Source organism: Bos mutus, chromosome 13 (genome assembly GCF_027580195.1).
Source record: "Bos mutus isolate GX-2022 chromosome 13, NWIPB_WYAK_1.1, whole genome shotgun sequence".
Taxonomy (NCBI): Eukaryota; Metazoa; Chordata; class Mammalia; order Artiodactyla; family Bovidae; genus Bos; species Bos mutus.
Genome location: NC_091629.1, coordinates 42,579,842 through 42,600,627, shown reverse-complemented (window position 1 = coordinate 42,600,627; position 20,786 = coordinate 42,579,842). Strand labels below are relative to the sequence as shown.

Below are 20,786 nucleotides of genomic sequence, written 5' to 3'. Positions count from 1 at the left end.
AGGGGATCTTCCCCACCCAAGGATCAAACCCGGGTTTACCTGCATTGCAGGCAGGTTTTTTTTTTTTTTTTTTTTTTTTTATGTCTGAGCCACAGTCTTCCTTTTAGTCATAGAGGGCAGACTGTTAAAACCTGATAGTAATGCAAACTGTTCCTGTTCATAGAAGGCAAGCTGGGAGTGATGGAATGCAATGGGTTATCATCACCCTGGATATGGATGGTGGTGAGTCAATTTACAAGTTCACGTCGGTCCTCCTCAGTGTGACTGTGAATATATGGCACTTCAGTTAAGCTAGTTGTTGGATCTTACTGGTTCCTTCACTAATCGATGTAGTCAATAAACGCTCTGACCTGTGTTCATCTTATATCTGTATGGCGGTCATGATTATGACCTCTTTTTAAATTTACCCTTTAAAAATAAGGCTTTGTTTTTAATATCCTTAGGTAAAATAATTAGCCAAAATGCTTCACAAATAGAAACATACGATCGTGGAAATTTCCACTTACAGAAGGATTAGTATGTTGGTCACTGCTCTTCTCCTGTCTGCTATAGGAGATAACGTTGTGTGTTCATGGCAACAGCCCACTAAAAATTATTTCAGAATTATGTTGAATGGCTACAGTTTAAATAGAACAAAATGAGCTTCTAAACTTAAATTTAAAAATCAACTTAAAGATGATACTTTTTGAGGTTAATTCAAACCATCCAGGTATTACGCCCTGTCACATAAAAGTGGCAAGTGCTTACTCAGCACAGTTCTCTGGGGACCTGGTGCTCAGTGGGCAGTGGAGAAGCAGACCAACATGACTAGGTGAAGGTCCCCCATCAGTGACACTGTAAAGAGGCATGTGAGGGACACACAAGTGTGAGGGACACACCCTGAACAGAATGCTACAGAAGGCCAAGAAGGGAGAAACTAACTCTGACACAGCGGCAGGTGAGTCCGGACAGGGAGAAAGCAAACGCACCTGCAAGCTGGGTGTGAACTGTGAGCAGGGTCCCCCCAGGCAGGGAAGCCTCTAGAGGGAGGTGGGTACTAATGAGCAGGGAAGTCGGGGAGAGAGGCGGTATGCAAGAGCAGAAAGCCTTGAGGCCCTGAAAAGCCCCCCAGCCAAAGGGTGACATGGTTCTCCACCCTGCTGTGCCAAGAATCACCAGGGACTTTATCAAAAATACCCCCTTTCGCCTTCCCCGTGATTCACATGCATGACCAATGGTTAGAGCAGCAATCAGACCTGAGGGAGGTGGTGGAGGTGAGACAGGAAAGGCACCTGTGAAGGGACCCGGGCAGAGGAGGAGCAAATGGGAGTCTGGATTTTAATCTGTAAACCAAGAAAAGTCCCACAGGTACTGAAGCCCAGCAGTGAGGTGGTGGAACAGTGTTACAGAAAGAGCAGTCATGAAGGAACAGAGCGGGTGGCTTAGACAACAAGAAGAGACTGGGGGAAGTGACCAGGGAGGAAGCTACAGCAGGAGCCCCCAGGAAAGAGGCGGGGGCTGCTCCTGCTCAACCCCGCAACCAGCCACCTGGTGCTTAAGAGAAACCTCAGCTCCTGGAGTCAAGAAACCTGAAACTGATGAATGCAAAATTGAGCTGCCGTTCCAAAGTAACAGGCTCATAAAGACAAAACTTTACCACTAATTTCAAAAGATGTGCGTCGGCAATTACAATTTGCAAAATGTCATGTACCAAAAATTGTTCAGGGCCTTCTTGTCTGACAGCGTGACAAATATCACCAAAATTTGTAGCACGCACCTTAAAGAGGCAAAACGCATGCTCATTATTCTCAGATTTCTTTTTGTCTTAACAAATTGTGAAAACCAACAAGCAGGAAGCTTGAGAGCAATTACTCCACTGGTCAGGCAGCTAACAAGCACTTACTGAGTCCGGCGCCCACTCAGCACCACCCAGGTGCCTTTGCTGCATTGGAAACAGAAGATTTACAGCTGAGCACCACATGCTAGGACGTTCTGGCTCCTAATTGTCTCAATACATAATGCATTTGGTTAGCAATAGAGCAAAAGAGACCCTTAATATTCTCTGCATGGTAAATGAGCCCTGTCTACTTGGCTCCACATCGTGTCATGAGGAGAGGCCATAGAGAAGATGAGCAGTTGCACAGCAAGGCAGAGGGGGAGGCTGCTGGGGACGGGGAGGGGGTGGGGAGGCAATGGCCTTCAGAAGGAAGACTCTGACAGCCAAGTGACCAGCCATAAAAGGGGAGGGCAGAGCAGGGAGTGCAGTCAGAACGGACGGCAAAGCTAAGAGGGTCCTAGAGCCCCTCAGCCCACACAGTGAGAGGCCCTGCACACCTGGCCCGGTGTCTAAGCACAAGCCAACAGGTCTCAGCAGGTCCCTCCCTCCTGTGCCTCCCCGAATCGCCACGGCCTGAGTGGCAGGGAGAAAGGGCAGCGGTATTCACTGGGTCTTACACAGTTTACTCTGGCCGCACTTTTTCATCCAGACTGTGTCTACTGAGGAAATCCAGGCACTTTAAAGGAATCGATCTTGAATGTTTTAACTTTCTGAGTTTTGAAACCACATGATCCCACCTTCTGAACTTGAAAGAGCTTCCCGTAGCCACACAGTTCACAGAATCGAGGGAACAGCAGGCGTTCAACTGTGCTCTTGCTCAGCACTGATGACAGCTTGCAGATTACAAATAACAAGAAAAAACCCAGGTCACTTGAGATACCACAGCACAGATCTCACATGGATCACTAACTAGATTCTGAAAGCTAATATTCAAAATATTGCCAGAACACCCCAGGAGTCAAAACAGAGAACACCTTCTTTTGCATTTTGTCAAGTTATATCAATAGAAGGCCAACAGTTTTCATCTTACTCAGAAGGGCTTCCCTGGTGGCTGAGAGGTTAAAGCGTCTGCCTGCAACACGGGAGACCTGGGTTCGATCCCTGGGTTGGGACGATCCCGTGGAGAAGGAAATAGCAACCCACTCCAGTATTCTTGCCTGGAGAATCCCATGGACGGAGGAGCCTGGTGGGCTACAGTCCACAGGGTCGCAAAGAGTTGGACACGACTGAGCACAGACATGATCAGGTCTAAAGCCTGAGAGTTACCACTTACCAGATGCCTACTGTGTGCCCGACACATGCATGAAGCACTTATGAACATCCCCTCTTTCATGTTCCTCAAAACCTACGACATAAGTATCATTCATCTTCATTTTTCCAGATGAGGAAACTAACACTCAAAGAGGGGAACTCCTGTTACCCAAACCAAATATTGGTGAAGTGGGATATATAGGAATAGCTGGCTTGCAGGCCATCACCAAAGACTTACCAAACACTGGCAAGACTAAAAGGGAGCAGACCTTGGATACAACATGCCCTGCTGCTGTCTTTCTGCCCAGGGCACCCCTTATTCTGCACCAGCATGCAGGGTAGCTGAACTTAAAGTAAAAGCTACTGTTTTACTGGCTTGAGAAGTCAGAGGACAGAGACAGAGGTGACCAGAGCAGCTGGAAAGTGAGGAAGAAATCCTGGAAGAGAGCTAGACAAGGGAAAGCCCCCACCTGCCTGAGATTAAACCTTACTCTAACTCTCAGCTGATCTCGGCACCATGTGGGCACTGGAGAGGGGGTAAGGTTCACAGAGTGAAGCAATAGCTGGAAGGCAGAAGGAGCTGTGTGGTTTCAGCTGCTGAGGGCTGAAGAGAGAGCAGACTCTAGAACAAAGTCAACACTCTTCAGAGGAAAAACACAGAGTCCAGAGTTTCTGCACTGTTTCGTCAAGAAGACACATTAGATAATAAAAATTTATAGACATGAGAACAAATGGGGAAATGTGACTTACATTCAAGGAAAACCTCAGTCAGTAGAAACAAATCCACAGAAGATCCAGATGTTAGAAGTAGTGAACTTTAAAAGGACTTTAAAGAGCTATTAACTAAAAGAAAAATACTCATAACAAATGAAGAGATAGGAAATCTCATCAAAGAAATAGGAACTATAAAAAAGAATCAAGACTTCTGACCAAGACACAGTAGCTTGGTCAGAAGAATCAAGACTTTTGACCAAGACACAGTAGCTTGGTCAGACAACAACAACAACATTCAATTAAAACTAATTATGTGTTAACAGGAAAAAGGGACCCATAGTAAAGAAAAAAACAGTCAACAAAAATCAACACCAAGATGATCCAAATGTTGCAAGCACCAGACAAGGACTTTCAGGGAGCTTTTATAAATATATTCAAGGATTAAAATAAAATATAAGCATAAAGAACATACAGGGAATCTACATCATAGAGATATGTCAACTACAAAAAAGGTAAAAAATGGAAGCTCCAGCACTAAAAACCATAATAACTCTGGTTAAAAAAAAAATGCAATGGAGAGGCCTAACAGCAGACTGGAGGTGACAAAAAGTCACTGAACTTAAAAAAAAGCAATTAAAATCACCAAATCTGAGCATCAGAAAAATTACTTTAAAAAAATAAACAAAAATAGAAACCCAAACACCTAACGGGACAATATCAAGGGTTCCAATTTTATGTAATCCAAGTCCTGGACTGAAAGAAAAAAGAGATTTTAAAAAGCACTTAAAGGAACAACAGCCAAAAACTGCCCAAATTAACTGAAGGGCATCAACACACAAATCCAAGGAGTTTAAGAAACAGAAAGCAGGAAAAACACCCACTCTACAAAGACACAGAGAACAATCTCAAGAGCTGACAGAGGAAAGAGGATATTCTACACAGCGCTATGATATGAATGACAGCTGACCTCTCCAGAAGACAGCAGGATGCTATCTTTAAAGTGCTGCAAGGAAAAACAAGAACAAACCTCAATTCTATATCCAGTAAAGCATCATTCAAAATTGAAGGCAAAAAAAAAAAAAGACATTTTCAGATGAAAACAGAGATTGCATCAGCAGCCAACCAAACTAAAAACAGTACTAAAGTAAGTTCTTCAGGCTGAAGGGAAATGACATTAGATGGACACTCAGACCAAGGAAAGGAAACAAAAGCATCAAAAATGGTAAAAATGTGGGTATAAAAGGAGATTCATTTTTTTTCTCTTTTTTTTACTTGCTCTAAAACTTAGAATTGTTCAAATCAAAAATTGTAATGTCATATTACCGGGATTGTCATGTAATGTACACGTCATAATGTATGTGAAAACAGCAGCACAGAGGAGGGGGCTGAGGGAACTGTGTTGCAGCAAGGTACTATATTTTTTGAAAATTCTCAATAGAGAAATTAAAATGCAATACTACAAAAATAGTCAATTAGCCCAAGGAAGGCAGGAAAAAATTAACAGAAGAACAAATGAGACCAATAGAAAACAAACAAAGTGGCAGAATTAAATTCAAATATATCAATAATTCCATTAAACATAAGTGCAATAAACATGCCAATTAAAAGGCAGAAACTATCAGATTGGATATAAAAGCAAGACCAAACTCTGTGCCAACTAAAGGAAGAACATTTTCAATGTAAAGACATATACAGACATATGAGTAAACAGATGTAAACTGATATACTGTGATGGGCAGTAAGCACGAGAATGCTGGAGTGGTTATATTTATTAATCGTACTATCTCAGTGGACTGCAAGATACAGATTACTACCAGTGATAGAGAAAGTCACTTTTTAGTAAAAGCCAATACATGACAAAGACACTAATGTTAAATGTGTAGGTTTAAACCCTTAAAGTAGAAAAGAAGCTAGATTGAGAAAAATTAAGCTTTATCCTTAAGAAACCGGAAAACTACAAGCAAACTGAACTCAGGTAAGTAGAAGGAAGGAAATAATAAACATCAGAAATTACCACTATCATAAATGGAAGGGATAATTCTGCAGATCTTCCCAGGGAGTAAAGGAATAAGGGAATATTGTAAGCAACTTTATCCCAATAAATTAACAACTCAGATGAAATTAATAAGTTCCTGAAAATACACAACTTACCCAGTGACACAGATGAAATAACAGATGTGAACAGGCCATATTTGTGTTGAATCTGTCATCAAAAACCATCTCAGAAAACCTTAGAGCCAGAAGTTTTACTGGGGGGATTCTAACAAATATTTAAGGGAAAAATAACACCAATCTTAAACAAAATCTTTCAGAAAATAGAAGAGCAGGGAATACTTCCCAACTCATTTTTTTGAAGCTGGAATAACCCTGATTTTAAAACCTGACAAAAACATAATGGGAAAAGAAAATTGCCTACAATAGTCTTCTTGAATATAGATGTGAAAATCTCAACAAAATGTTAGCAAATAATGGAGACAGGACACTTCACAGCAATGTTAGCTGGAATTATCGATGGGCGCTAACAGGAGTCGGTAAAAGTCTGATGAACAACAAACTCGTGTGGCTGCAAAGTAACTCCCCTTATTATATTCAGAGGGGAAAAGAAGCGCAGAGGAGCTGGGCAGACACCACCTCCGTCTAAGTCACCAGAGTTCACACCGCCAGTATCAGGTCAAACCGAAGTCCTGGGCCCCCTGATGTGATACACAAGAGCACAACCCTCCATTTCCCACCAGGAACGCTGAGCTGGACTCCACAGTCACCAGGAAATGTCAGATGAGCCTAAACTGCGAGACTGGTGGCTCAGATGGTAAAGAATCTGCCTGCAACGTGAGTGATGCAGGTTCGATCCCTGGGCCAGGCAGATTCCCTGGAGAAGGAAATGGCTACCCACTCCAGTATTCTTGCCTGGAAAATCCCATGAACAAAGGAGCCCAGCGGGCTACAGTCCATAGGGTTGCAAAGAGTCAAGACATCACTGAGCGACTAACACTTTCACTTTTTCTTCTTTCACTGGAAGCACTGCCCTGTCCCTTTCCCACATGTTCATGTTACAAAATTCAGAGAAGGACTCCACATCCATCCCAGGCCCAAGGAGACAAAGGACGTGCAGCCATTCAGTACCAGGGGTGATCCTGGACAAACGGCAACACTGGAACATGAACCGTGGATGACGTATTAGTATTGCATCAGGGTTAAACTGCCTGATTTTGATCGATGTACTGTGGATGTTTAAGAGAAAATTTCCTTGTTTTTAGGAAATATCCACTTAAGTATTTAGGAGTAAAGGGGCAACAGTGTCTCCAATTTACTCTCAAGTGGCTCAGAAAAATATACACACATATGCGCATGTATATATGTATATATATATATACATATATATAGAGAGAGAGAGATGTGTGTGTGTGCACATGTGTAAAGAAAGAGGATGTGATTAAACAAACAGAGATAAATATAAACCACGGGTGAAGTAGGACAAAGGGTATACAGCAGTTCACTCCTGCAGCTCTTCTACAAGTTTGAAATTAAGACAGAATGAAAAATTATTCCAAAAAATGTTTAAAGAACTCCCCCATCCTCCTCAAAATAAAAGAAGAAAAGAAAAGGGGAAGAAGAAAGAAGGAAGGGCTTCCCATCACTCATTTGCTCTGCCCACTGCACAGCACTGCCTTTATTTATTTATGTATTTTACAGCCAAGCAAGCTCCTGGTTAGCAGTTCACCAGCTATTCTATTTGGAATCTGCACCCAGCAGACAAGAGGGAAAAGAGAAGCAAATGGGGTGGAGGGAGGCGGGGAGAGGGAACTCGCCCCACAACTCAAATAAGGAGAAGGCTGTGTCTTCAGGACTGAGGAGACACGTATTGCTGATCTGGTGCTCGGCAGAGCTGCACGGAGTGACAGCCACAGAAATGAGACACGAGGCTCCGTATCCAGGGTAACGGGCAACAGGCCGGCATCTCCATCCACTCTCTCCATTGGCCACACCCACAGGACCTTATTACTGCCCATACAAAACAAATTCACAATCATTAGAAAGTCAGCACACCGCGTGACGAGCCATGACATTCCCTTGGCCCTGGGAACCACATGTGTGGAATGACCACCTTCACGTTTTTGCTGGGACCCAGCTATTCTTTACAGTAGGGAACCACAACGTTCCTTTTAAATGAATGCACAAATAAAAATGAGCTTAAAAATAGGAATGACAACAAAAAATGAGGAAGCCTTAATGCAAAAACGTGTTGGGAGAGAAAAATAGGCTTCTGACAATTAGTTATAATCTCAGAATGCTAATGGCCTTCCTGCAAACAAGAGGAATTGTAATTGGTCTCCGGTGGCCTGTTTATGCTGTCGAGATATAATTACAGGATACGGCGCTTCCAGGTTTTACCAATTCATTCATTCAACAACTAACATTTATTTAGTGCTGACTCTGGGCCTGGCACTGTGCTGGGTGCCAGTGATAGAAAGCTACCTGTGTTTAAAGTGCACCATTTCGAAGGAGAAATAAACAAACAAATGACGTTTACGATTCGATTGCTAAATGACACAAGACAGATAGGAACCCAGTCTTCTGACTGTGAAGGAGGGAGTAGCTAAAGTCACTTGGCATATTAGACAGACTTCACAAAACAACCGCGTTTATGCGAGAAACCAGGACATAGGAAACCACCGCACAGTACACATAATCTGCACTGCATAACTCAGTTTTAAATGCCCAGGACGCGGCCTGTTGGCGAGCTCTAATACCCCCAGTCATGTGTACACTACGGTTGCTGGCATCAGAATCAACTGATTGTAACTTCCAGAGAGAATGTAAAGTCTAATGAATAGACACACGCCTTTGTCTATGGAGGCGTGCAGGTGCCTCGGAGCAGAAGCAATCTTTTCAAAACAGCACTGTTCCAAGAGTGCATGTGTTTGTGAACATGCGGATGTAGCAATATTCACACCACGTGGCTGCAAAGAAAGCCCAAAACACAAGAACATCGGAGCACTGCAATTTGCTTCTTTTCTCTCCTATCACCTCCTCACAAATACACATCGATAGCCACGGTGTTCAAGGTGTCACTCAGACTGGCTAAATGAGAACCTGTCTTCCCGAGGGAGCTCTGCCAATCACACACGTGGTCTCTGTTCCTTGAAGAATGAAATCCACTCCTATCCTACTGTTATTTCCTCGCTAAAGAGAGAACAGCATCTCTGTGCTCCAGGGCTCTGGGGTCCCAAGGAGTGAGACTGCTCCTAGACTCTTGGCCTCCAAGGAACAAGGGAGGGAGCTTCTGAGTCCAACCCGAGTATACACAGGCCAGGCAAGGCACCCCAAGTCCTGCTTTCCTTGGGCTCCAAGGGAAGAGAAGGGGTAGCCTTCCAGAAGTCCTCTAAAATGCAGATATGCCTCCACCTGGGCACAGGTCAAGATCATTTTTGCTTTTTGCAGCCACGTTTAAAAGCCTGCACATTTCAAGTTATGAAATCGGCAACCCACTTTGAATGAAAAATACAATTTATGTGAACTATTTGTTGTGCAAGTGACATGTGAAGAGAGCTTTTTGAAGACATTATATTTTCCAAATATTTTCGCCAAAAATAAAAAAAAATAGAAGAATACTGCTGACAAGAATGGAGTGGCTGGAAACAAAACAAAATAAAAATCATGCAAAAATGCCTTTAGAATTATTTGTCATGCTATTATCAGTCTTTAGGGATATGGTATTTGGTTGTCAGTTGTAGCCTTGGAAACTCGCCTAGCCAACTTTCAAACGAAAACGAAGATCTAATTGGCAAAGTTCACCACTCAGCTGCCAGATATCCCAACTAAATGATATTATCTAGGTTCACTTTGCAAAATAAATTTAATTTCTTACAGGGAAACTTGAAATTTATAAAAGAACCGTGGAGAATTTGAATTTTAATAATCAATTATTCTTCAGCCTGATTCATCTTATAAACATATGGATTATGCAAAAAATTAAATTAGTTTAAAAAGCCGGACCTTTAACTCATAGTTGAGAACAACTTTTACATAAATGAAGAATAATGATCGAATGTTCTGATGCTGTATTACAAATTTTTAGCTCCATGATGTGTAATGTTTCCACACCAGAATTCCTTTCTTGAACATCATTCTTTTGCCACCAAGGAAACAACTGTATCTTATTGTACTCATAATTAAGGCTTAAGATTTTTTAAAATCCTTGTGCATTTCCCTCAAAATGCTGGAATAATCCTGGAGCTATTTACTTCTATGCTGTGTGTATATGCTTCAGTTGTGTCCCACTCTTTGCAACCCTATGGACTGTAGCCCGCCGGGCTCCAGGCAAGAGTATTGGAGTGGGTTGCCATGCTTTCTTCCAGGCGATCTTCCCAACACAGGGACTGAACCCACATCTCTTGATTCTCCTGCACTGGCAAGTGGGTTCTTTATCTCTAGCACCACCCTTAGTTCTGTGATGCCAACAGAAAGGGGTGGACTGTGCAGCACCACCTACCAGAGTCCCTGGGGAGGGAGCAGCAGCTACAGAACACATGGTGGTCTTGGATGACCTTCCCCTGAGCTGTGAAGGATAAGCGCAGGGACAAGCTGGGCTCTTAGTCCAAGGGTGGCCAGTGAAGGCCAGCACTGCCTCCTCAGCAGCTCATTTGTGAATAAGGGCTCTGGAAGCAAGGAGAAAGTCCTTGCTTATATAATCACTTCATAATGGGTATAGAATCCTACAAACCCAAGGATACCATAAACTTCGCTACTAAAAGCAGAAGACGGTCAGTGCTTATACTCATCCTTTCATTGTATACCTTTACTGGTAAAAGCACAGATATCACGGTGTTTCCCAAACTGAGATGAACAGGACCCTGCCTTCTCCAGACTCTTTCTTATTTGCTGACATGCCCAGTTCAATCTCATCTTACTTTATAAAACAGATATCCACGTCTATTCCATTTTTAAAAATTGTCCAAGTAGCACCTAAAAGCATCTCCCATACCACCTCGGGTCCTCACTTTGGGAAAAGGGGCCCATGATCCCAGGTGGCTTAAGGATTTACCTAGAAACCTCAGCACCTAGCCAGCTGCCTACCTCTGCCAGAATCACGCTGAGTCCCAAATTTTGCCTTCGTGAAACAACTGGGTATAAGGATAATCACTTGGATCTGAACTGTGAACTTTCTCTGACGAAGTCCGCGTTGCCAGCTTCCTTGTTTATGGGAACAGTGCTGGTCACCACTGTATGCACAGGGCACTCTAAGTCACACTCACGCCAAGTTCTGGGACAGTTGGCAGAGACATGGGGCTGCTGTTCCCACACAGACTAACGTTCATGGCCTTCTGCTTTGTACTCATCGTTACCACTAGGGGCCAACAGCACCAGCAGCACTGGGCACGCTTTGCTTTCAATGTCGTGAAAGATGAGCCCTTGCTCCAGCAGCATCAACAGCACCTCCTGCCTTGACTTTCTAACCTGGAAGAGATGAAAAGGAGCAGCACAGTGTGAGCCCAAGCGCTTCCAGGATCAAGACCAGATTCCCTAAACCGAGTGCCGAGCCGGCCCCTTCTTGCTCCCCTGCAGCTCGCAGGTCTCCTTCGGTCCCCCTTCCTCCCTGAGGCCTTAGATTAATTAGGCTGCCAACTAATTGGCAGCCTGCTGCTCCTCAGTGCTCAGGTCACATGTCACCTCCCCGTGTGGGTCAGGTTCCCCAGCTGTACTCTAATGGCCTAACCAGGCCCCACTCCGCCTTCACATCTCCTACACAAGAGTTCTACACACACGCACACACGCATTTTCCCTGTACGATGACACGTTGCTGCCTGTCTTCCCACTACAGAGAGTGAACCAGTAGTGGGTAGGTTGGGGGTGGGTACCATGCAGGCAAGGGGGTGGAAAGGCAGCACCATCCCCAGACACTCTGTAAAGCGAGGGCCAGGAGGATCTGCCCCTTGGGGCAGGACACAAGCATAAAGGCTCCTCAGGCCAGAGAAGGGAAACCTGGGGTGCGGGGGGGGGGTGCTACCTGCCCCTTGTCCTCTGCACCAGGTGAGCAGACACCAGAGCTCAGAGGGTTCCTAAGAAGCTGGAGAGAGAATTTTTTGGAGACGTGAAAGCACAGGAAGCTCCAATTTGTGAAGCAAGTAATGAAACAGGCAGCTCATTGCAGTGATAGAGAGCAGGAAAACAGCAACGGGACCCAGAAACGTGCCAGGCAGAGTCGCAGGTGATTATAAGGTGGGGGTTCGGGGCAAGCCTGAGAGACTGAAGCCCCGGAGGCTGCAACATCCAAGTTCCTGAGCAGGTGACAGGATGAAAACAGTGTTTTAGAAACATCATTCCAGCAGTGGCGGCGATGAAAGGCTGGGGCGGGAAGGTCAGCAAGGCGGCCACTGCAACAAGCCAGGGGGAGTGGGTGGGGGCGGGGAGGGAACCCCCAGCAGTATTACTCAGCACCCGTGACAGTACTCAGTATCTGACTACAGGCACGGAAAGCCGTCAATCACTCTGAGGTGTCACACAGTTACTGAGTGTCTAGCACCTGCCAAGAGTGGGGACAGGAGAGACCACAAAGCAGAAGTACCCGACCCGCCACAGTCCCACATGGCAGCAGAGAGGCCAGAGGCAGCAGCCGGGGTCTCAGGGGGAGGCCCCAAGCAAGGGTGGAGCCACACGTCAAAGGCACTGAGAAGCCTGCCAGAGTGGCAGGGTGAAGGGTGATGCCCCCAAGGTTCTGTCCCTATCAAACCTTGGAATCTCTGAAGGTGACCTTTGGGGAAAGGCTCTTTGTTGATGTGACTAAGCTGATGATCCCGCTGTCACCCAAGGTCATCAGGGTGGGCATGTCATCACCTGAACCGCAAGTGTTTCCAGAAGAGAAAGATGGGAGGAGAGAGACGCAAGAGGAGAGAGGCTGTGTGAAGATGGAGTCCAAGCCTGGAGTGACTCGGCCACAAGCCAAGAAAGCCAGCAGCTGCCAGGGGGCTGGAAGAGGCAGAAATGGAGCCCCTGGAGCCTCCGGAGCAGGCATGACCTGGACCACACCAGGATCTTGGTCTCTGGCCTCCAGGACTATGAGAGGATAAACTTCTGTTGTTCTAAGCCACCCAGTCTGCAACACAGTCCTCAGGTAGCCCCAGGAAACCATCAAGCAAGAAGAGGGGGGGAGGACAGCACACTCATGTGCAGAAATGAGCCCGGCAGAGAAGTCCCGGAGAACAGCACGGGGGCGGCGGCCGGATGGCAAAGCGAAGGCTGAAGGGCCAGGGAAATCAGATGGGTAAGGTTTCCAGGGTCCCACTGGTATTTGTGGTGGTCACTCAGGTGTGGCAGGGAGTCCAGGGAGGAAAAGCAGAGGCGTGACAAGATCCTCTCAGCCTCAGTGAGGGTGAAAGTGCAGAAACCCCAAGGGTTCTAGATGCTGAGAGCAGGTGAGGGGCTGCTGGGCAGTGACGCTTCTAACTCTGACCAGGCCTGGACTCAGGGGTGGTGGACAGAGAGGAGAAGGTGCCCCTGTATGCACGTGGTCCCAGAAACCCAAAGAGGACTCAGGCTCTCTGCCCAAGATGGAGAAAACAGGAGAGATAAGACCGAAGGTGAAGAGAATAGGTTTGGGCGCTGGAGCATTTGAGTTCCACATTGTACGGGGCACGTCTAGGGAAAGCCAGTCACTGAGCTTGGGAAGGGCAAGGTCAGGGACCTGCTGATAAGCAGCGTCCAGGTGTCCACATGCACTCTCTTATTCAGGGATTCTGACACGTGCGGTGCGACCATAACGCCCTGCGTGGGAGGGACACCCCAAGCCAGGGCAGCGTCTCCTACATTAGAGGGAGACCGGGGTGAAGGAGGGCCCACTGTGGTTCTCACCATATCTGTGACCTATAACAAAAACAAAAAGGTCTAAAGCAAAACTCCAAAATGTTAACATTTGCTGAATATGAGCAGTGAGTATATGGGTGTTTACAACGTAATCCTCCCACATGATTAAAATATTTTATAACATTAAAAAAAAATTAAAACTGTTTTTGAAATAAAGTAAAAACCTTAGATTTCAGAATGAGATTCATTGAGTCCATGGGAAGAGACCTCTCACTGGCTTAGGCACCACCAGCCACAGAGCAGAGCCTTAAACAGGAGCCCCCTTGGGGGGCCCGGCTGCAGCACAGACGCTTGGAAAAGGAGTGATGGTGCACCCACTCGGGAGTCAAGACCACAAAAAGGAGGGAGCCTTAAGCATGATTATAAGCAGAAGAGAAAAGTCAACGGGAGAGACTGAAAAGCTATGAACAAGAGACGGGACCAAAGAGGGGAAGGAAGACATCAGACCGGAAAGGGGGGTGGGTCGTCTCTTACCGTGAGCAGAGACAAGTAGCCCAGGACAGCTACATCACCAAAGGGAGAGTTCGTAGCCAACACAGTTCTGAAAATCCACCAGCTATCAGGCCCTGTGCCCAGTCACAGAGATAAAGATGATCCAGATGCTGGTATCAGGGGCTCAGAGCCTAGGATGGGAGAGAAACTGCTGCTACTGCTGCTGCTAAGTCGCTTCAGTCGTGTCCAACTCTGTGCGACCCCATAGACGGCAGCCCAACAGGCTCCCCGTCCCTGGGATTCTCCAGGCAAGAACACTGGAGTGGGTTGCCATTTCCTTCTCCAATGCATGAAAGTGAAAAGTGAAAGTGAAGTCGCTCAGTCGTGTCCGACTCTTAACGACCCCATGGGCTGCAGCCTACCAGGCTCCTCTGTCTACGGGATTTTCCAGGCAAGAGTACTGGAGTGGGGTGCCATTGCCTTCTCCGGGGAAAGAAACTACTGGTTAGGATATCCAGTACCATGGGAGATCCCAGAGTCGTCCTCCACCAGATGGGCCTCAGGAGCCCAGACTCCCAACACACATGAGTGCACACTTCAGCACCCTGGCCTCCTCACCTCTAAAGCGAGGATGAACTCCCAGAGGGCCCGTTCTCCCTGGGGTGGGTAGGAAGGGGAAACCAGACCGTGTACATCACACGGTGAGAGCTCAAGAAATTGAAGCTCTTGGCAATCGCAGCAGTCATGGTGATAATACTGCTATCATGCCCAATTTTGTGAATTTCATACCTCACAGGAGTCACTGCATGTTCAGTGGCCATGAAAAGTACCTGATGAGGAACAGAGAACCGCAGGCAGGCCCAAAACGCAGAGGCCGGATGGGAGCTGGCATGCCCCCTGACGCATGCAGCAAAACCTGCGTCTTTGCCTCCTCAGGGACCTGCGGGCCTGCCCACGGGGTGGCTGTGGCATGGGGCGGGGAGTAGTATCTGCTGTGGGGAGCAGAGAGGGGTGTGGAAGGAGCAGGGAGGTCAGCATGAGCAGAAGTGGGGGACTGGCTGCCTGCGGTGTCCACAGTGTGCTGGGGATGGACGGCCCATGGAGGAGGCGGGGTTGTGCCTCAGAGCTGTAAGGAGGCTGAAGACTATTTAGTAAGTTGTGACTGCATCTCATTTCTGTGTTTAAAGATGACAGGCGGGAGCAGAGGAGTGTCCTCACGGGGTTTTGTATTTGTCACAGAAACAAAGGAGACTTGGGTCCGACTAGACCTGGGAGGAGAGAGGAGGAAGGATGTGGACGATCCCCAGGTGTGGTTCTAGGGGACTGAATAAAGTGGACAGTGGTTCCCTTCCTCACGAAAGCAGATGAAGACCACAGGCCACTGTCTTCTCTGGGAAGGGGAAGGCAAGGTCAGGGGCCAGGGGTGAGGCAGGGCGAGTGGAGGAGGCTTGATGGAAGTGGTGAAGGTCTGAAAGAGCTGCCACAGTGATGTGGAAAGCAGCTGAGGAGGGACAAGCAGGCTGCTGGGCAGCACCGCAATTGCAGTGCCAACTGGAGCCCATATATTTGCAATGGCACCAATCAACGCACCATCGGCAACCGGGATGGAAGAAGCAACGGGCTGGGGAGGGGCGGGCAGAGCTGCGAGCATGGGAGCAGAGCCCACAGGGAAAAAATGGAGAGTGATGGTGGAGACAGGCCGAAAGGGCAGGTGGGCTGAGAGAGGGAGCAGCTGAGGAACAACAGGAAGTAAAGGCAGGGTTGGAGGGAGTCGGGAGACAGAGGTCTCCAGGGCGGGCAAGCTCAGGGTGGTGGGAAGTCACAGTGAGAGAGTGGATGGCATCTCCATTTGGGAAGGCAGTTGTGGGGCCCCTGGGGCAGGGCGGGGGCAGTGACCCAGGGCAGTGGGGGTGTATGAGCAGCACAGGCTGACAGCAAGTAGTGCTCACTCTTGGCCAGGGACATGACTCCTCAGGAGACACAGGCTGAGTGTCAGGAACCACACTCGAGCCTAGGATCAAAACTACAGTCCCTGGGCTTCCCTGGTGGTCCAGTCGTTAAGAACCCACCTGCCAATGCAGGGAACACTGGTTCGACCCCTGGTCCGGGAAGATCCCACATACCATGGGGTGAATAAGCCTGTGCCACTGATCCTGCGCTCTAGAGTCCATGTTCTGCAACAAGAGAAAAGGCACTCTGCAAAAAGCCTATACACCGCAACTAGAAAGCAGCCCCTGCTCGCCCGCACTGGAGAAGGCCCAGCACAGCCAAAAATAAATAAATATCTTAAAAAAAAAACAACCGAAACACAGTCCCTGACTCCCTGCTCTGGAGTCAAATATGTGACCATGACACGGAATAAAGGCCAACAAGACTGTCAAACTCCCCCCAACCCAGCAGAACCTCATTTTTAAGAATGCATCCAAAGGGAAAACAAGAGAAAAATGAAACTGCACCTTTTATGAGGCTCACTGCATCTACAGGACAAGAAAAAAGCTGAAAGAAAGCTAAGCATTCAAAACAAAATTAAAAATATGGAGATGATGAAGACATATAATGTCTGTGACACGCAGATGAGCTTCCTCAGGTAGAAAACCTGTCCTGCTCATCTCTTCATCCCCAGCACGCAGCGCCAGGCTTGGCGCATAATAGGCACTCAGAAGCTGTCTGAACAAATGAACGGATGGAGGAAACTGCATCCCATTATGATTAGACCCATGCAGGAGGATTAAAAAAAAAAAAGTAAGCCCTTGGAGGAGAAAATGCAAAAATAATCAAAATACTGATGTTAGGAGAGTGCAGGCAGGATGACTTCTTTACTTATTTAAAAACTATGCCTAATCCTAGCACATTGTCTAATAGTTAGAGGGGACTATTTGCTCTTTAAAAATGCTTGGATCAAAGGAAGAAATACAAGTCAAAACTGCAGAATTTCTTGGGACTTCGATGGTGGTCCAGTGGTTAAGAATCCACAGTGCAGGGGACATGGTTTGATCCCTGGTCGGGGAACTAAGATCCCACGTGCCTCAGGGCAACTCAGCACTACCCTTGCAGCTGGAGAAGCCCATGGGCCGCAATGAATGCCCAGCGCAGCCAGATAAAATAAATAAAACCAATTTTTTTTTTAATGCATAATTTCTTGGCGATGACAGTAACCAAAAAAAAAAAAACTTGGCATGTAAAAAACTGCAAATACATTTAGCCTTTGTGGAAATCCATCCCCCAAATAAACTGACAGAAATAGAAATGACACAAAGTTACTTGCTGCAACAATTTTAACATGTCAAAGGGCAGGCGCAGCAGCAGGTCTAGGGTAAAGCACAGTGGAGCCCTGTGATGACGAGAAAGCGTTGGGACGCCTTCCCCAGCCGACCCCGGGCTAACCTCGGGACCCCACGACAATGGGGAAGGCCATGGGCAGAGTGCCAGGCACAGTACCCTGCTCACGCCTAAGAAAGGAGCGAGGCGGCACAGGGCACATGGACGCATGCGCGTTTGCTATGAGCTGTGTGGGGGGGTAATTTTTTTAAAGGCGAGGATAAACCAAAACCTAATAAAAATGGCCGTCCGTGGCAGGGAGAGAGAGAGGGGATGGTGAGGGAGGCAGGAGTGGAAATCAGATTTCTCTAAATGTACTTTCTTTTACAGTTTTGACTTTAGAATCATGTAAAAACATTTTAAATAATTACACATCTAAATTAAATCAACATGTAAAAGCCAAAGCAATCCCTAAAAATGAAAAATAAATGAAAACAAATGAGCCTAACTGTGTATCAAGATGGCAGCTTAACCACAAAAAGAAGTGTTAGTGCAAGTGACTTTAAAGCACGCTGATATGCCTGTGCATCTCCAGCAGGAAAGAGCCTGAAAGCAAAAAGAACTGCAAAGAAATCATAAACTATACTCGGTAATTCTACCAGGCTGTTAGTAATAATGCTGCTATTTTTATTTTAGATACACATACACCATATACACATAAATACCATTAAGAAGACAGATTTATATTGTGTAAAAAAAACAATCAAATAAAAAAATACAAATATAAAATTAAGTAAGTAAAAGCTCTTATAGGGCTTCCTCGGTGGCTTAGTGGTAAAGAATCTGACTGCAATGCAGAAGATGGAGGAGACCCAGGTTCGATACCTGGGTCGAGAAGATCCCCTGGAGGAGGGCATAGCACAGCATTCTTGCCTGGAGAATCCCATGGACAGAGGAGCCTGGAAGGCTACAGTCCGTGGGGTCACAAAGAGTTGGACATGACTGAAGCAACTTAGCACACATGTACAAAAGCCCTATAATCCTAAATTTGAGTAGGAAATATCAATATAAACTCATGAGGAATTTTTATTTTTTAAGAATATAAATCGCCCTGTCACTAAAAGCCATGACCAATCTTGTAATAGCGAGTACCTCTGGTATCCGCATTCTGGCTTCGTATTATCATTTCCCTCATAAAGGAACCAGGGTTCCTTGGAGAAATGGCTGATTCCAGGTAGAAGTGAGCTAGTAGCAAAGTCTACTGGGTCACATTAAGAAGATTCAGGAGCCACCTGGAAGGGTTCCACCACTGGTCAAACTAAGACAATTTGATTATCAAAAAGAATAACAAATACGGTGGATTAAGACATACCTAATACGTTAAGATGGAGAAGGCAATGGCACCCCACTCCAGTACTCTTGCCTGGAAAAATCCCATAGACAGAGAAGCCTGGTAGGCTGCAGTCCATGGGGTCGCTCAGAGTCAGACACGACTGAGCGACTTCACTTTCACTTTTCACTTTCATGCATTGGAGAAGGAAATGGCAACCCACTCCAGTATTCTTGCCTGGAGAATCCCAGGGACGGGGGAGCCTGGTGGGCTGCCATCTATGGGGTCACACAGAGTCGGACATGACTGAAGCAACTTAGCAGCAGCAGCAGCAGCAATATGTTAAGGTACAGGAGTTCATAATAATGCTCAAAATAAATTTTCAAAACCTAATTGGTAACCTTGAAGGTTATAAGAACACCAACTAATTCTTCTAAAAACTGGCAGATAAAGGGGGAGAGTGATGCATTTAACTTGTCTCCCCTAGACAGTTCTTTAGGGTTACCAAATAGCTGCGGGGAAGTTCGTTACAGAAGTATTCCAGCTATTAAATTAAGAAGGAATGATAGTAACAGATACACAGTACTATATATAAAATAGATAACCAACAAGGACCTACTGTATAGCACAGGGAACTGCGCACAACATTCTGCAATAACCTATAGGGGAAAAGAATCTGAAAAAGAATATATAGTGCATTTATATATATACACATGCACGTATAACCGAATCGCTTGGCTGTACGCCTGAAACTAACACAACATTGTAAATCAACTGGACTTCAATAAAAATTAAAAATAAAAGAAGGAATGATGGAATTAGAGCATCGCAATTTTGCAACCTCTAACAGAATCCTAGATCTGGGCAAGGCTCACTAGTGGCTGCTTAGAGGCTGATGAGGAACTTTATAATAAACAGCTAAGGCTGACAGAACCTAATCCAGTGACCACATGGCTTTTGTGCTTCCTGATTTGACGCAGCAAGAAAACACAGCAACATCTAAAAAGTGTTCTCACTACCCTATACAAAAATCTGAGTCTGACTGAGCCTCTAGACTTCACCAATTTGGAGGGAACACTGGGAATATAGGAACTTCTCAAATGGCACTGGAAATGCAATCAGCCAGATCCCAAATGCAGGAAACCCTATAGGACTGATAACCTAGTATCCTAAACAAATAAACAGCAGGGGAGGAAGAACCACTACGGATTAAAGGAGATTTGAAAGACACAACAACAGCACATGAAACTTCTGATTCCGATTTGAACAGAATATCTGCAAAAAGCAGCTGTAGGAGAAAACTGGGAAAATCTGAACAGGACTAGATATTAGATGATATTATTAAGGAACCACTGAAAATTTTTATACTTGTGATAATGCTGCTGTCATTATGGGAGTTTTTTAAGTGTCTGTATTTCTTAGGGAGCAATACTAATGCATGTATAGTTGAAACGTCTGGGGACTGCTTTTATCTGGGTAAGAAAAATGAAGAAAAATTGGTCAAATGTTAATGACATTTGGAGCTGGGTGGAGAGTACGTGGACATTCATTTTAATACCTCTCGGACTACTGGATGTGGTTGAAATTTTCCATAATAAAAAGTTTTTGTTTTTTTTTAAAGAGAAATAGCTCATGATAATAAGAATGCATGCCTTCTATTTTCCTATGTGATTAAAGAAACTGAGCAAAAACAGACCTTTTGTTCCAGAGTCACTAAATCCTAAGTAGCTGTTTTCTGAGTTATGAATATCAGCTAAAGTAAGACGAAAGAGAATTTGCTGCAGAGACCTTCAGGTTGTAATTTTTCACACCTGATTGTCTGGATCTGTGAGGTACCGCACCATGATGGGTATGAGGCATTCAGAGAGCACAACTGGAAAATCTGATCTGTTTTCTTATAGAAAAATGGCAAGAGGAGGAATCTGCTCCATCAGCTCAGTCCGCACTGTGGGCTCTGCAGCAATAAAAAAAAAAAAATGAGCAAAAGAATTATATAAGAATAAGCCAAGCATCTTATACAGTATATACTGATAGTTTCTAAGCTTTTCTTACTAAAATACTTCATCAAGGAAATTAGACAAATGCAGTTTAAAAATCACTTCCCATTTAGAGTGCTTATGCTAC

At 45.6% G+C, this 20,786-nt stretch overlaps 1 protein-coding gene across 18 annotated transcripts in view; it reads right to left on the bottom strand.

Annotated features, from left to right (window-relative positions):
• Nucleotides 1–20,786, bottom strand: part of LOC102274620 (serine/threonine-protein phosphatase 4 regulatory subunit 1-like) — a 74,153-nt gene that overhangs the window by 18,289 nt on the left and 35,078 nt on the right. For 6 of the 18 annotated variants that reach the window (XR_011466553.1, XR_011466555.1, XR_011466562.1 and 3 more), the window contains 4 exons: nucleotides 20,474–20,616; nucleotides 14,117–14,265; nucleotides 10,859–11,239; nucleotides 2,554–2,649 (listed from right to left, as the gene is read on the bottom strand). The exons of 2 other annotated variants lie outside the window; for them this stretch is intronic. Coding sequence is in view for 1 of the 16 variants with exons in the window: in XM_070381498.1 (XP_070237599.1) it covers nucleotides 11,090–11,239; nucleotides 16,144–16,248; nucleotides 20,474–20,506 (288 nt within the window). In the remaining 15 variants the exon portion in view is untranslated. Of the gene's footprint in view, nucleotides 1–2,553; nucleotides 2,650–10,858; nucleotides 11,240–14,116; nucleotides 14,266–16,143; nucleotides 16,249–20,473; nucleotides 20,617–20,786 lie in introns of all 18 variants that reach the window. 10 more of the 18 variants (XR_011466563.1, XR_011466560.1, XM_070381496.1 and 7 more) reach the window with 6 other exon arrangements.